This window comes from Sphaerodactylus townsendi, linkage group LG16 (genome assembly GCF_021028975.2).
Source record: "Sphaerodactylus townsendi isolate TG3544 linkage group LG16, MPM_Stown_v2.3, whole genome shotgun sequence".
NCBI classification, from domain to species: Eukaryota; Metazoa; Chordata; class Lepidosauria; order Squamata; family Sphaerodactylidae; genus Sphaerodactylus; species Sphaerodactylus townsendi.
The window spans coordinates 22,934,766-22,950,832 of NC_059440.1; the positions used below are offsets into that span (position 1 = coordinate 22,934,766).

Consider the following 16,067-nt stretch of genomic DNA (forward strand, 5'->3'; position numbering starts at 1 on the left):
AGCGGAGAAGCAAAGAACAATGTCAGAGGCTGTTTTGGGTTCCCATTGGAGAAAGAAGTTGGGTATATATATAAAAAAATGGGCTAGAGAGTAGAATGAGCAGGAGGGTTTTAATTAGGTTTTTTTTCAGTAACAGAGAAACTGACATTATCTGGCAATAGAGATGGGGCGGATGGCTTCACCCATTCTGAGATACTGACCAAAGAATACCATGCATGAGATTGGTCTCACCCTTAGAGACCCATTTATGCCACTTCCCCTCTTCAACATGGTGCCCCCATTCCCATAACCCACAAGCCCCTTCTCTTCCAAATTTCTAATCAAGAGACAGTCCACCAGCCATTTTGGATGACCAAAAATATCTCAGACTACCGATGGGTGGTTGTTCTCCGAACCATTCCTTGCTTGGATGGAGGAAATGGAATTGGGAAAGATTCCAAGTCCAATGAACTCCTTAAGAACTTTGTGGTCAACTCTTTGTATGGCAAATATAACCCAATCTGTGTTGCATGAGGGATCCATATTTGAAACTCTTGTCAGTTTTTTTTCTTAAACTCTAGGTTCAAATATCCACTCTGCCATTGAGCTTGCAGGGTTTTTTTAATCAGGCTAACCGGATGAAAATGTACTGAACCAAACTGGCATTTACATTTACATTAGCCTTTATTGGCATAATACCAAACTGACATGTAGGGGTGGCAGGGTGGGGTCTTCAAATTTGTTAGCCTCAGTAGAGGAGAAGGGTGAAGAAACTTTTAACCTTTTCTCTCTAACCCATTTCTTAACCATATGATGTCCAAAATATACAGTTGTGCTGTTTTTTTCTCCTTTAAGACCAATTTTGTTTGGGAAAACATAGTTAGGAGTTGTACATCTTTACCCCCAGAACAGCTGCCGGGATCAGATTTTGAAAAAAAAAACCCTATCAGAAATAAAACCCCAAACTCCAGAAGATCCACTTACAGATCTCCTCCACAACATGCAAGGTTTCCCTTCAGTATGCACCCTGTATGAGTTGCAACTATTTGACAAGACATCCACTGGATCCTCTGCGAGGAGAAATATTCACACAGGGAGGATTGAGAGCAGCATGATATCCCATTATGTGTGGCATGAGTGCTAAAACTAAAATGATAGATCTTCAAGTCACAGCCGTTCAACTAGAGTACCAAAGATATACACAGCCAGTTTAGGCACACCACAGAAAAAAGAGAACCTGGCACACGGAAGACATCAACCTGTCATTGCGGGGACTGTACATGGGCAAAAGGAAGAAAAGGACATGGGAAATATTTGGCTATTTATTCATGAACTAGCAATAAAACCCATTGTGTGAAGAAAAAACAATGGGCTCTAGAAAATGGGCCCCACCCCCATCAGAAGCCTCCTCTGACAAATAAGGGAAAGGAGAACATAGCGACTACTCTGGGTTCTGCAGTAGCAAAGAAATAGGGCATTCCGCCAATCTTTTCATTGGGATGGGGGTAAAAAAATGCAGACCCTTTGAGGCTTCTGGAGAAATGGTGCTTCATTTGTCTGAGCTCACAAAAGCTCCCTGCCACACATTACTGAAAGAGGCAATTTTACCATTTGGTAGAGCTAACACAGCTCAGTTTTTGCCTCCCCAAGACTGGACACCCAGAGACTAGCTGGGTTTTGTTAATAGACCCACTATTTCTGAAAGCACCTGGGATCAGTAAGTGTGTGGTAGCCGTTGGATTCCTAGAAGCTATTATTTGCTTCCTACCTCCCTGTTTATTTTCTACTGCTCTTTTTGAATTATTCAAAATGGGTGCTTTTTGCAGTTTCCATTTTTTGCTGGTGTTTCCCTGAAACGCTTCCCTCCACATACGCATTCATGGAACACTGATTCCTACTAGCCTACTTTGTTCTTGTTTTTCATCTCTGAAATATGGATGAATATATAATATATATTTAATATATATATATATTATATATTTATAATATATAATATATATTTAATATATATATATATTAAAAAAACACCACATGAGGCCAGTTGTGATGAAAAGGTTTATTAAACCCTAACAATGTCACAAGATGGGATCCACGTTCCTCAGTTCTGGTTCATTTTCTAGTGGAGACAAAAGGAACAAGCAATGGTTAGTGAGGCAATTTGGAAAATATATCAAGCACAAATAGCCACTACTGTACTGGGTTTATAGCGGAGCAAACGTTCTCCGTTTAATTCCTTTTTATACTCATTTATATTTCTACCCATTGTTTCAGCTCTCATTGTAGGCTTTATAGATTCATTTGCATTGTGTTCACAAGTGGTAAGATTTTATATGCAGTTTAAACAGGATTGTTTGCATAATTAGAACAATTTATGGGATAATATGCCTACTATTTATGCATAACGTGCCATGTGTTTTTTTAAATGCGCAAACAGCAGAGAATGATGTGTACATTTTGTCCTAGGTTTTAGCTCCTGCTTTCTTAGGCCAAGCCATTCACAGTCCTCAGGCAGCAAACCAACGTAGCTATGATTTCTCATATATCAAAACAACTGTGTGGGCTGGACGCATGTTTGGGTTTCAGTCTTGTACTGATTCTCTGACCATTGGTCTATCAAGGTCTGTCTACTTTGAAAAGGAATGACATTCGGGTTGGCCTTGGAAGGATTCAGTCTGTTCCCAAAAAGTGAGTGATGGCTGCAGCAAAGGAAGTGCACTCTGCACATGCTCTACGGTTCTCTCTGGGAATAGGAAAATAGTTCAGAGGTCTTGCCAGGAAGGCATATACTTGAATCACATAACTGGAGATGTTGAGAAGTGAATTTGAGACCTTCTACATGACAAGTAGATGCTGTACCACTGAGCTACAGTCTCTCTTCATATAAGCATTTCATTAGAAGAAGAGGAAAAGAGTTTCTCTCCCGTAAGGGGGCTTATAAACTCCTTTCCTTCCTCTCCCCACCACAAACATCTTCTGAGGCAGGTGGGGCTGAGAGAATTCTGAGAGAGCTGTGATAGGCCAAAAGTCACCCAGCAGGCTTCAAGTGGAGGAAGGGGGAAACATCCAGTTTGCCAAGTAAGAGTCCACCACCCAGACGGAGGAGTGGGGAATCCAACCTAGTTCTCCAGATTAGAGTTCACCTGCTCTTAATCACTGTACCACTTCTATTTTCCTCAAAAGCTGAGTTTCAGCCCAAAACTGGAGGGGGAAGAAACCACAGCAAAATTGAAATGCAGTTGTCATGTTCTGATAATTGCAAATTTAGGATATCAATATTTGGTCAATGAGTTTCATATGAAAAGTTGAGGGAATTATATTGTTGCAGTAGAATTCTCACTGCTCAAGGGAAGTGCCAGAATGTATTACCTTTCCAGATATAAATAGCCAAGAAAAAAACCCTGAAAAATCTACAAACAGATCAGTATGCAAAGAGATCTGTTCAAAACATCATTGCGTATCAACGACAAATTGCTCACCTCAGTTATCCAGGAGTTGTAAGCTGACACACGGGTGAAGACAGTCGGTTTCTTAGCTGTGTTACAGCCCAGGCCAGATCCAAAACTCACAATACCATGAACTTCCCATCCTTTGGCATTTTGGCAGTTCAAAGGACCACCAGAATCCCCCTGATACAAGAGAAACAGAATTAAACAAAATTAAAATGGGAACACCGAGAGCATTTGCCTGAATTCCTTATTGCAATCGGAAGCCCAGCAACATAAGCAAATTGGCCACAAACTGGATCAAATCAGACTTTGAGGGCTCAGTTCCATAGATATGCTATAGATCAGGACAAAGCTGGTGTCTCTGCTCTGCTATTTGCATTTTAAAAGAAGAAAGAAAATTAAACTTTAAAATGCTAATAACAGAACTATTTCAAACAATGAAGCTGAGCAAAGATTAAACAGGAATCCGATGGCACCTTAAATTTATTCCAGCATGCGTTTCTGTGAAACAGCTCATTTCATTAGATGACATAGAGTAACATGCAACAGGTGACATGTTTATACCTTAAAAGTAAGAGAAAGGTAGGTAGTGGGAAGATACTATGGAGAGTGATCAGTTAGAAATTATAAACCAAAGGGGATTTCCATTTGGAGGACCATTCCCAAATGTTGACAAATGGGCAAGATTGACATAAATTCAGATCTACTAAAGGACAGTGAAGTGTGAGATGTGATTAGAACTAATTCTCACATCTCTAAAGGGTGGGTCATGCCTAGCTGTTAGACCCCATAGTTTGTGAGGAAATCTGTGGTCTTTTAGGCACTTTGGTTGGCTTCACTTGCATTCCCTCTGGGTTTGAATCAGGCGAATGCTCTTTCTTCTGAGTCTTGGGAACTCACTCCACCTCAAAAGCCCCACCATTTCAAAAAGCTCTTTAACCACAACTTTTCCTCTTCCTTTGGGTTTTCTCACTCCTCCCCTCCCCACCTTTCCCCTCCCACACCACAGTCACACTTCCCAATAGTTTATGAAAGTTGCTGCCGCCTGAGCTGAAGAGGTGGCAGAAAAAGGAAGAGAAAGACAGCTAGAAAACCTCAGGGGAATTCCTCTGCAAAGAAAACAGCCACAGGGTCAGTACGGTGTGCATATTAAGCCCCAAGTCCTTGTTCAAACCTAGGAAAGGGACAGCATTGAATCTTTTGAGGAATCCTAACTCAGCTTAGGTAGAAGTTGAAGGGTTAAACACCTACAGTTATCCCTGCGTGGCCCCAAGGAGCATGGAGGTTGTATAAGCCTGCAATTTTCATTTTAGGGGCAGACCAAGGCCCCCTCCGCACATGCAGAATAATGCACTTTCAATCCACTTTCACAATTGTTTGCAAGTGGATTTTGTTATTCCACACTATAAAATCCAGCTGCAAAGTGAATTGAAAGAGAATTGAAAGTGCAATATTCTGCATGTGCGAAAGGGGCCTAAGATCTTTGTCTTGTTTGAGTCCTGAGAGACAGTAACTGACTCAAGTGACCCACCCACCCTAGTCACCCACCCACGCAGAACTTTATGGTTAAGTAGGCATTTGAACCTAGATTTTGCTCATCCAGGCCCTAACCTTCTACTCATACTTTCCTGGCACTTTAGTGATTCGTCTCTGTTATTTCAGTCCTCTTGACTGCCACTCTGCAAAGTACACCAACAACATCTCTACTATACAGTTAAGGGGGTTGCCCTTTTGGCTAAAGAGACATTCCAACTCAGGGCTTATTTGCTCAGCCTCTTAAAAATTATGCTCAGTTTTTCATAGTGACCAAATATAGAAGTCTTCCTTCCAAGGGGGAGGGCAGGAGGAAACACTCCAGCAATACAAATACAAATACAATACCTTTAATGGCATATAAAAAGTGGTAAAATACAAATTATGTTAAAACCAATTGACTAAAATTTACACAAAAGTTTCACCCTTGATCCAAGTGCCTTTGTTAAAAACCTGGCAACTGATTCAGTAGTATTGGGATGATGGTCACTAAGCAAGTATGAAACTATTTCCTTGTCTGATCTCACTGAAAATTTCTTCAAGATGGCCTCGAGAAAAAGCAACCGATAGACTGCCAAATCTTTACAATGAAGGAGCACGTGTTCAGTTGTTTCGGGTAGGCCCGGCATGTGCTTAAGAACTAAGTCCTGTTCTCCTGTTGGGATGCCATGGATATCTGCCTCTTTGTTTGGGCAGTCGGTGCACATTAAGTCGCCGAGCAAGCATAAAATACTCCACGGAGATGTGGATTGATTCGAAATTACTCAGATATTTAGCCATAAAAACCCGGCAATGGTGGCGGTGGAAATGCCATACCAAAATGTGGGAGAACAAGTTCTGCAGGCTCCAGCTGTGAGAAGCTGCCCTTCAATGTCAAGAGTACGTTGTTTCAAAACTCCGAAAGCCTGTCTTTCGTCCATCAGTAGGAGTTGGTCAAAAGATATACCTATGTTGTTTATTTGATTGATAATTTTGGTGTGCCAGGTGGAGTGGAAGTGGTCGCAAACACTCCAGCAAAGAGAAGGGGAAACTTACATTACACCCTGAAACGACACCATCTCCTCCTGCACAAACCATGGTGGCCCGGACTGTGGAGCCCCACCAGTCACGCTTGGTGCAAGTTTCGTGATCTACGACGGGCAGCAGAGCTTGCTGAAGGTTGTCGGAGATGGGACCGTTAGCTGCAAAACACAAGGAGCAATCAGTGCATCTCCCAGGAGCATGAAAAGAGTTGATCTATTTATCTAAAAGAGATCTGAGCGGTGAATGTGGCTTCTCCGTTTTATCCTCGCAACAACTCCTGCGAGGTAGAACAAACCTGCTGGCTGAAGGTTATCCAATAAGCGTTGTGACCGAGCAGGGGTTTGAACCCACCTCTCCCCACTTCTAATTCAACCATATGGATCAAAGAAGAGTATCCGGAAGTTTGGAATATGTCCGGCAAAGGCGTCAAACTCAAAATGCATTGCAGAGACCCACCCCTCGTCCTGCACACGCATTAAGATCACCACAATTGTACACTTGCAAAGAAAGCATGCCTGTTTTGATAGAGAGGCTGGTAGCAGGGTCTGTAGTTAGCAGCTGAAAATATTCCTTGAACCTCCCTGATCTACAAACTGCTGGCACCAGCACTGTCCCAAATTGTAACTCCCTAACCCTGAAGCTGCCTTATATGGAACTGGAGCATTGGTATTCAGATCAGTCTTTATTCTGACTGGCAGTGACTCTCTAGGGTCTCAGAAAGAGGTCTTATCACCTCCTACCTAATCCTTTTAACTGGAGATGTTGGGATTGAAGCTGAGACCTCCGGCACAGTAAGCAGATGTTCTACCACCAAGCCATATCCCTTCCATAGTTTTGAGCGCCCTCTCAGCTCTCCCTTTCTCTTCACCTGGGGCAGTCATCACTTCTCTTGGTGCTCCAACTCATTCAGAGGTTAAGCGTGTAGCTACCAGAGGCACAATGGCCTTTTGGGTGACGTAGAAAATCCCCTTTCTTGTTTGTCTGGTACCACCCAAGTTACCTTTCAGGTGCCAAGCAAAATTCACCTGAGCTTTCGGCATCTCCTCGCCTCCAGCACTGTAGTAGTGACCACTACAGAACTGTTTGTAACAGCAGCTGCTTTTACAGTGCTTTGGCTTAACAGTTTATTTTTTAAATGTCATTTTACACCAGCTTGGTTCGTTATGCACTGTAAGCTGGCGTGAATGCCCCCGTTTGTGACCCAATCATCGCAAAGTCTCAGCAAGTCATTTTCACAGACTGCCACATTGGAGATGCCCTGGAACATGCCCTGTGTGTACCCTGTCGGCTCTGTTGAACTGAGAACGAGGCAGGGTGAACAGCGGTGGAACAATTTGGTCGCTGTGGCTGGGGAGGGGGTGATTTGCTCCCCACTTCCCAGTAACACATGGTATACATCCTCTCTTGCCTTCTGGCACCAGCTCAGATCCCAGAAGTTTTGACTTTCACAGTTAGCGACAGTCCACAAGGATAAGAACGAGCATTCAACTCACTCCAGAGGCGTCCCCATCCGGTGATGTAGCAAGGGTAATCCTGGGCCAGCAAGGCATCTGGATCGGGCAGGCAAGCGGGCTGGATGGTGTCACTGTTTTCAACATGCTCAGCAAGCTTGAGTAGAGCAATATCATTCCTGAAACAGCAGCAAAAGGGGTCACGGTGGTTGAAACTAAGGAGAAAGATCCTCGGAATTTCACCTAGACAGTCCTGAGCCCACCCCTGGATCTTGTTTTGTTCAGAATATAACTCTATAAAAAAAATTTTTTTGGTTTAATTTCAGGGTCTGGATCCACCAAGCCAGTGGCTCAGGCTGCAGAGAAATTGACCTGAGGTTACTGGGCCTACAGAGCCTACGTGGTTATAAAAGAACCCAGTCTGGATGAATCTCTCCTTGGGTCAAGAAATCAGCCTCAGAGCTGTCTGGTTCCTACTTCCTGACAATCTGTCCCCACACTGAAAGCCAGCATGGTGTAGTGGTTAAGAGCAGGTGTACTCTAATCTGGAGAACCAGGTCTGATTCCTCGCTCTGCCACTTGAGCTGTGGAGGCTTATCTGGTGAACCGGATTAGCTTGTGCACGCCAACACATGCCAGCTGGGGGACCATGGACTAGTCACAGTTCTTTGGAGCTCTCTCAGCCCCACTTACCTCACAGGGTGTTTTTTGTGAGGGGGGAAGGGAAAGGAAATTGTAAACCCCTTTGGGTTTCCTTGCAGGAGAGAAAAGGGGGATATAAATCCAAACTCTTCTTCTTCTACATCCTGAGCCACTAGAGCAGTCTCAGAGTCCCACACAGTGAAGTCACACTGACAATAACTTCATCTTGTGGGAAATTTCTAGGGACCAAACAGAGCCAAGGAGGGGTTTTAGGGTCACCCTAATTATTCGGGGCCCATGTTCCTTAGGGCCCTGCTCACAATTGTTACCATGGATTCTTCCATCTGTAAGGACTACATCAAAAATAGGGGGTGGGATTACACAGCAATATTTTAGCCATTCCAAACATGAACGCATGGTGAGGTTGACTAATTCACCTTGCAAGTTGGCACCTCAGAGAGTAAAAAGCGAGGAAGAGAGAAAATGACGTGACCGCCTCCCACACAAATACTGCTGCTCCGGCAAGAAGAAAACAATCTACACAGCAGGGAAAAGGAGGGAAAAACTAAAAGGCAACTCACACGATCAGGAAGGAGTTCCATTTTTCATGGACAATCATTTTCTCCACAGCAACAGCCACGGAACCAGCCTCTTCTTCCACAAGATTCTGTTTGCCCAGGAGGACACGGTATGTCCGGCTGGAGCTGAGGAATCACGGAAAAAGAAACTGATCCGCGACAGAACTATTGGGATGCCTTTCAAAGCTTGCTTGCTGCAAGCCCTGGTTGCAGGGCTTGCTGCAAGCTCTGGTTGGCACGCAACAATCTTCAAAAGAGCTTTGCTCCACCGTGGTTTAGAGTCACGCCAGTCTGCTTACCTGATGCAGTGGGCAGCCGTCAAGACCCAGTTAGATGCAATCAGGGTCCCGCCGCAGGTGTGGGCCCAGGTACCACTTCGGCTGTACTGCAGGGAGACCTGAAAATACAGAAGGGTGCTTGCGCCGTCACAGGCCCTTTCCGCACAAACCTTTTCAAAGGTTTTGAGGCAGGAAATAAAATATTTCCTCCAGGGTGTTCTATGTTGTTTTTACTCCCTTAGGTTCCCAAAATGTTTTATTTGCAGCCTCAAAATATTTTAAATAGTGCCCTTCTAAAACGATTCTTTGGTTGAAACGTTTCCAGGCTTCACTGGCCTGTGTGATTTCCTTAAGACGTTTCCCATGCCTCTCTGCAGTCCCTGGACTTCATCCCCGGTGCTATTTTCTCACCTCACTCCTTGCCCCTCGCCTGTGTATTTCCTAATTTCTGCTTGTTTTTTGTTATTGTGGGGGAGGCTAGTCTTCTAAGGATTGAGTATATATGGCATAGGGCAGTGGTGGCAAACCTATGGCATGGGTGCCAGAGGTGGCACTCAGAGCCCTCTCTGTGGGCACGCGCAAACAGAGTCACCCGCACCCCCCCACACACAGATCTAGGCTGGCCTGGGTCGCTGGTCTCGATTATTAGCATTAAACCTAAGACCTAGTTTTGGGGAAGCAGTGTAGGCAACCCTGTTAAGCACTGTTAAACCCCACTGATTTTCATGCGAAGAACTAAAGCGCAATCCTTTACCTGGGAGTAAGCTCAGTTGCTGGCATTGGGGCTTGCTTCTGAGTAACCCCTCCTCACCCGTTGGAAGAGTTGCACGGTTGCTTCAAAGCAAAGCCACCGACTACCACCAAGCTTACTCCCGAGTAACGCACACCTCAGAGCCAACTGTTTTTTTCTAAATGAAAACCTCAGTATTCAGGTTAAATTGCCGTGTTGGCACTTTGAGATAAATATGTGGGTTTTGGGTTGCAATTTGGACACTCGGTCTCAAAAAGGTTCGCCATCACTGGCATAGGGAATTGTAGCCCAATGCTGTGAAGCTTCAAGGCATCAATCCAACAACAAAATCCATAAAAATGGGGTGGGGGCGTGGGGAATCACAAAATGGCTGCCAGGAACCATTTTGAGAGGATGAATGTAGACAGACATTGTGGTAAATAATGGGTTGTGGTTGTGGTTGTGACCGAATCTATTCCCTTTTGCTACCTTCCCGGTACTTTCAACTCCTTTCTGTTCTTCCGGTGGCAGAAAGTTCCACAGGTTGACCGTGGGAACAATGAAAACAGGTCAATTGTTGTCACCCACAAATGAAACAAAAACAAAGCAGTGTGGAGCAGTAGGGAAGCCATCTTACCTGCCATGGCCAGCTGTGGGGTCTAGCATCCTCACCTCCGACTACTCGAGAGGTATTTGGCAAATATGCAGGTTTGCCACAACCATGGGCTAGGTGGAGTCGAAAGAAACAGGCAAGCAAAGAAAGAGAGGCATGAGCAACTTAGGAACAACAGGGTGGACAAAAGCAAACATGAATTAACTAAAGAAGTACAAATCTGGCAATTTCCATTTCTCCTTTTTTCCCCTTTGTAAATAGTCCAGACTAACCCAATCCTGTCTGAACTTGAAACCTAAGCAAGGATAGCCATGGTTAGTATTTAGCTGGGGGATCACCGAGGAAAACAAGGGTTGCTATGCAGAGGCAGCCGACGGCAAACAACCTCTCTCTTTCCTTGGAAACCCTATGGAGTTGTCGTAACTTGGCTGCAATTTGAGGGCACACTTTACATTTCTGACTGGTTTAGTAGTATAATGGTTAAGAGTGACAGAGTCTTAATTTGGAGAACTGCGTTTGCTTCTCCACTCCTACACATAAAGCTTGCTGAGTGACCTTGGCCTAGTCCCACCCAGTTCTCTGAGAACTCTCTCAACCCCACCTACTTCACAAGGTGTCTGTGGTAGGAAGGAGAAGGGAAAGTAATTATAAGCCACTTAGGACACTTAGGAAAAATAGGGAATAAAAATCTGCTTTCCCCACAGTATTTTAACATCATTTTAATGTTTTTATATGCAACTGCCAAACAAAATGAGTCTATTTGCATAAAAATTGTATCAGTTTTAGAATGTTTCACCTTTAAAATGCTAGTTTGTTCCACGCACTTCACCCAACTGGAGACTGAAAACTTACATGCTCTCTCCATTCCATGAAAGGCCCTGAGGCAAACTGAGGCTAAACAATGTAATTTGCATTTTATGGACTGAATGGTGATCTGTGATCTTCCTGCAATTATTTGAGGTCTCAGGTGAGGACATGGTCTCAACCTAAGACCGCTGGAGAGTTGAACCCACTACTCCTGGCCCTAGTCTCTGCAGCAGCAGAAAACAAGCTTGCTCCCTCACCAACATGACATCCCTTCAAATATCTAAACATGGCTATCAAGTCACCTCTTAACCTTCTCTTCACCAAACATCCCCAGCTCCCTAAGTCTCTCCTCATGGGGCATGGATTCCAGACCTTTTACCATTTTGGTTGTCCTCCTCTGGACCAGTTACAGTTCTGTACACTACTTAGGTGGGACAACGAACTGTATGATGCTCATGGGAACCTCTGGTACCCTGACCCTGAATGCAGACCCCTTCCAAAGTACTTACCACATGCCAGAAACAAGGCAAGAAAGACCAGTTTGAACATGATGATGGATTCTTATGTAGGCAGTGTCAAGGAAAAGTCTGAGTATTTATAGGGGGAATCCAGGCTAGATTCAAAGCCAAGCCCAGAAGGTCAACCTAGGGTAAGATAAAGGCCGGTAATCTGACCTTGCAAAATTATCACTCGACAAATAGTAAATATTTGGAATTTCCAAGGAAAAGAGGGGAGCGCAAGTCTTGATGACCGTGACTGTATTTCACCTTTTGCCTACCAAACTTTTGCACTGCAGTGTCCCAACTTTTGGATGAGCCACCAGAGCATCATTGGAATGGTCACCTGGGATGGTCACCAGTTCTGAGCACCACAATTCAAGGATGTTGACAAACTGGAGGGTGTCCAGCGGAGGGTGGATTCCATGCCCTATGAGAAGATCTGGATTCCATGCCCTATGAGAAGATCTGGATTCCATGCCCTATGAGAAGATCTGGATTCCATGCCCTATGAGAAGGTCTGGATTCCATGCCCTATGAGAAGATCTGGATTCCATGCCCTATGAGAAGGTCTGGATTCCATGCCCTATGAGAAAGGTCTGGATTCCATGCCCTATGAGAAGATCTGGATTCCATGCCCTATGAGAAGATCTGGATTCCATGCCCTATGAGAAGATCTGGATTCCATGCCCTATGAGAAGGTCTGGATTCCATGCCCTATGAGAAAGGTCTGGATTCCATGCCCTATGAGAAGATCTGGATTCCATGCCCTATGAGAAGATCTGGATTCCATGCCCTATGAGAAGATCTGGATTCCATGCCCTATGAGAAGGTCTGGATTCCATGCCCTATGAGAAGATCTGGATTCCATGCCCTATGAGAAGGTCTGGATTCCATGCCCTATGAGAAAGGTCTGGATTCCATGCCCTATGAGAAGGTCTGGATTCCATGCCCTATGAGAAGGTCTGGATTCCATGCCCTATGAGAAGGTCTGGATTCCATGCCCTATGAGAAGGTCTGGATTCCATGCCCTATGAGAAGGTCTGGATTCCATGCCCTATGAGAAAGGTCTGGATTCCATGCCCTATGAGAAGGTCTGGATTCCATGCCCTATGAGAAGGTCTGGATTCCATGCCCTATGAGAAGATACTTAGGGAGCTGGGTATGTTAAGTCTAGAGAAGAGAAGGTTAAGTGGTGACATGATAGCCATGTTTAAATATTTGAAGGCATGCCATGTTGAAGAGGGAGCAAGCTTGCTTTCTGCTGCTCCTGAGACTAGGGCAAGTAGCAATGGGTTTAGAAACAGGAAAAGAGATTCCACGTAAATATTAGGAAGAACTTCTTGATGGTAAGGGCTGTTTGACAGTGGAATTCACTGCCTCGGAGGGGGGTGGAGTCTCCTTTGGACGTTTTTGAACAGAGGTTGGATGGCCATCTGTTAGGAGTGCTTTGATTGTGCATTCCTGCATGGCAGGGGGTTGGACTGGATGGCTCTTATGGTCTTTGGTTCAGTTTGGTTCTTGAGCCTGGGATACCATGAAAGATGTTTTTCTCTGATTTGGCCAGTAACGTCAGCCTGGGGTGTGTGGGTGGCTGTTGGAGAAACTAGGAGTTGACCCAACCATTGGGAATGAAGAGAGAACAGATGCCACTTCATTGGGCGTCCAGAAGGAAAATCTGTTCAGATGGCAAAGTGGCAATGAATCAGGATTGAAATGAGTGAATCCACCACTTGCTGTAGACCAGGAGACTGCTGGTTACCCAGCACAGTCCAGAATGTTGACCATAAAGCTACTTTAATCATTTCTATATGAGAGCTCTTCCCCCAATGTATTTTCATGGGTGGGTGGGGAAGAGAGCTATCTTTCACCCTATTATCCGAAGGTTGAATTTTAGCATCCAGCTGACAAGCTAAAACAAGTCCGTCATGCTCCTCTGCCCTTAAATGGCAGGTTCGTCTACAGAAGTCAGCAGCGGAGGCTTCTCAGAGCATGCGTTACTGCCTGCAAGTCAAATGATGCCTTCAAAGAGTTTGCGTGCTGTAGTGGTTAAGAGCAGGTGGATTTTAATCTGGATAACCGGGTTTGATTCCCCACTCCTTCACCTGAATGGTGGAGGCTTATCTGGTGAGCCAGAGGTGTTACTGCACTCCTACATTCCTGCTGGGTGACCTTGGGCTAGTCACAGTTCTCTCAAAACTCTCTCAGCCCCACCTGCCTCACAAGGTGTCTGTTGTGGGGAGAGGAAGGGAAAGGAGCTCGTAAGCCACCTTGAGTCTCCTTACAGGGGAGAAAGGTGGAGTATAAATCCAAACTCCTCTTCTGTTTCTTCAAATCACATGATCACTGCAAGCACAGGAGCACTGAATAATCAGAAGGTTGGCACCCCATCCCTGGTTGCTGTCTTAATCCAGGACAACAAGAAAAAGAGGCTGTTTCCCAGTCCTTTCCTATCTTGGCTAAAACCACAATCTGAAACTAATTTTAGAAAATGTGTCAGCTAAGCAGCCCCCCCACCCCCGTCTTCCCCTCCAAAGTTTGACAAAGGCTCCTGAGACCAAAGGTGTTTGCTAACAGATGCTGTTGCTGCTGGAAAGTTAAACAGACTTTAATTTCAAAGCCCTATCAAGGAACAAGTGGGTGACCAGCTGGTGATTCCCAGCATCCATACCTGCTGCCACACACTGCAATAAGGAGCAGCAGTGGCGTAGGAGGTTAAGAACTCGTGTATCTAATCTGGAGGAACCGGGTTTGATTCCCAGCTCTGCCGCCTGAGCTGTGGAGGCTTATCTGGGGAATTCAGATTAGCCTGTGCACTCCCACACACGCCAGCTGGGTGACCTTGGGCTAGTCACAGCTGGGTAACCTTGGGCTAGTCACAGCTTCTCGGAGCTCTCTCAGCCCCTCCTACCTCTCAGGGTGTTTGTTGTGAGGGGGGAAGGGCAAGGAGATTGTAAGCCCCTTTGAGTCTCCTACAGGGGAGAAAGGGGAGATATAAATCCAAAACTTCTTCTTCTACTTAACTGGAAAAGAGCAGGGAAGGAGCGGGGAGAGCAAAGGAAAGTTTTTCTTTTAAAGCAAAAGATGATACTGCTACTTTTTAAAAAGTATCCTGCTTCCTTGAATAGGCCTATCACTTGGGACTAGCAAAACCTGGTTCCAGATTTATGTACTATTTTATTTATTAGTTGCATTTCCACCCTGTGGGAACTCAAGGCCTCTTACAATGAAAATAATAATCGCATACATAAATGCATAAAAACCACAAATTAAAATAAATAATTTAAAAGTGCCAGTAGGCAGAAGAACTAAGTGAATGGCCTCATGAATAAAATGGATAGTTAAGGCAAGAAGAGACGGACAGGGCAAATCACAGGAAAAAAATAAGCGAAAAGCAAAGGAAGAATATAATATTCAGGGAAAAATATTCCCTATGCATTTCTCAATAAAGCTACTTCAAGGCAATTTATAAAACAATAATAATAATAGTAATTTAATTTTGTGTAATTTCACAGCTAGCAGTCCTTTAGCTGGTCATTGTTGGCCTTTCATTACAACTTGAGTCTCACCCAGAGGTCTAGAACGTTGTATTGTATCAGCGTAGTATTTTATTTATTTTTAAGCTGACCATTCTCAAAAGGGTTCAAGGCGGCGTACAAGCAAATCCACAATAAAATACGTTTACAACCCAATAAAAACATACCTACAATACTTCAGTAGTATTTGTGCGGATCCCAGCAGGGCTGCCTTTTGAATGTGAAAGATGTTGATTTTGTCCATTTGAAGATGTTTCAAGTGCTGCCTTAGTGTTTTGGGGATGGCGCCCAGGGTGCAAATCACCACTGGGATGACCTCAGCTGGTTTGTGCCATAGTTGCTGAATCTAATATTCTAACCATTGCACCATGCTGCTCTTCCAAAAGAACAGACATTCACTTTTCAACCAGTGTAAGTCAGGTTATCAGAATCAATACATATGATAAAGAGTCTTCCATGAAGTCTAACTGTGGAAGCAGCAGATTTTATGACTAATTTTTTGCGTGTGACCAGCACAACCTTCTATGCTCCTGTGAAACTTTGATGGGCACGAAAATATGATCACACATGACCCTTGTTTTCTTGCCATGAAGAACTGATTAAAAATTCCAAATTTGAGATATTCTACATTAGAGACATAAGGGGGCAGTATTACCTATTCCCGTGGCGGGACATACCTTGGTCAGAAAATCTCATAGTCCCTCAGATGTGAGATTGGCAGAGCCACCTCAGGGAGTCTGTATTCCACAGACAGCCTTTAGCTGTCGAAAAAGGGCACTTTGTCCCACCCACAAGCATTGGTAGAAATCCGGCATCCAAAACATTTGCATTCTGAGAACAGTTTGGAGGACGTGTGGCTTGATACTCAGAACTACACAGCAACTGAAAATCATCCTATTTATGATCAGCAAATTTTGGTGAACTGGTGAAATGTACAAATTTAGTGGAGAGCTC

General features: G+C 44.4%; 1 protein-coding gene across 1 annotated transcript; it reads right to left on the reverse strand.

Annotated features, from left to right (window-relative positions):
• Positions 1–2,027: 2,027 nt before the first annotated feature.
• Positions 2,028–15,809, reverse strand: CTRC (chymotrypsin C). The gene is made up of 8 exons (XM_048518625.1): positions 15,791–15,809; positions 10,298–10,437; positions 8,952–9,049; positions 8,656–8,778; positions 7,475–7,611; positions 5,994–6,139; positions 3,456–3,605; positions 2,028–2,095 (listed from the first exon to the last, which is right to left on the reverse strand). Exons 1-8 carry the CDS (start codon positions 15,807–15,809, stop codon positions 2,078–2,080), a joined length of 831 nt encoding a protein of 276 aa, XP_048374582.1. The 3' UTR covers positions 2,028–2,077.
• Positions 15,810–16,067: the final 258 nt, after the last annotated feature.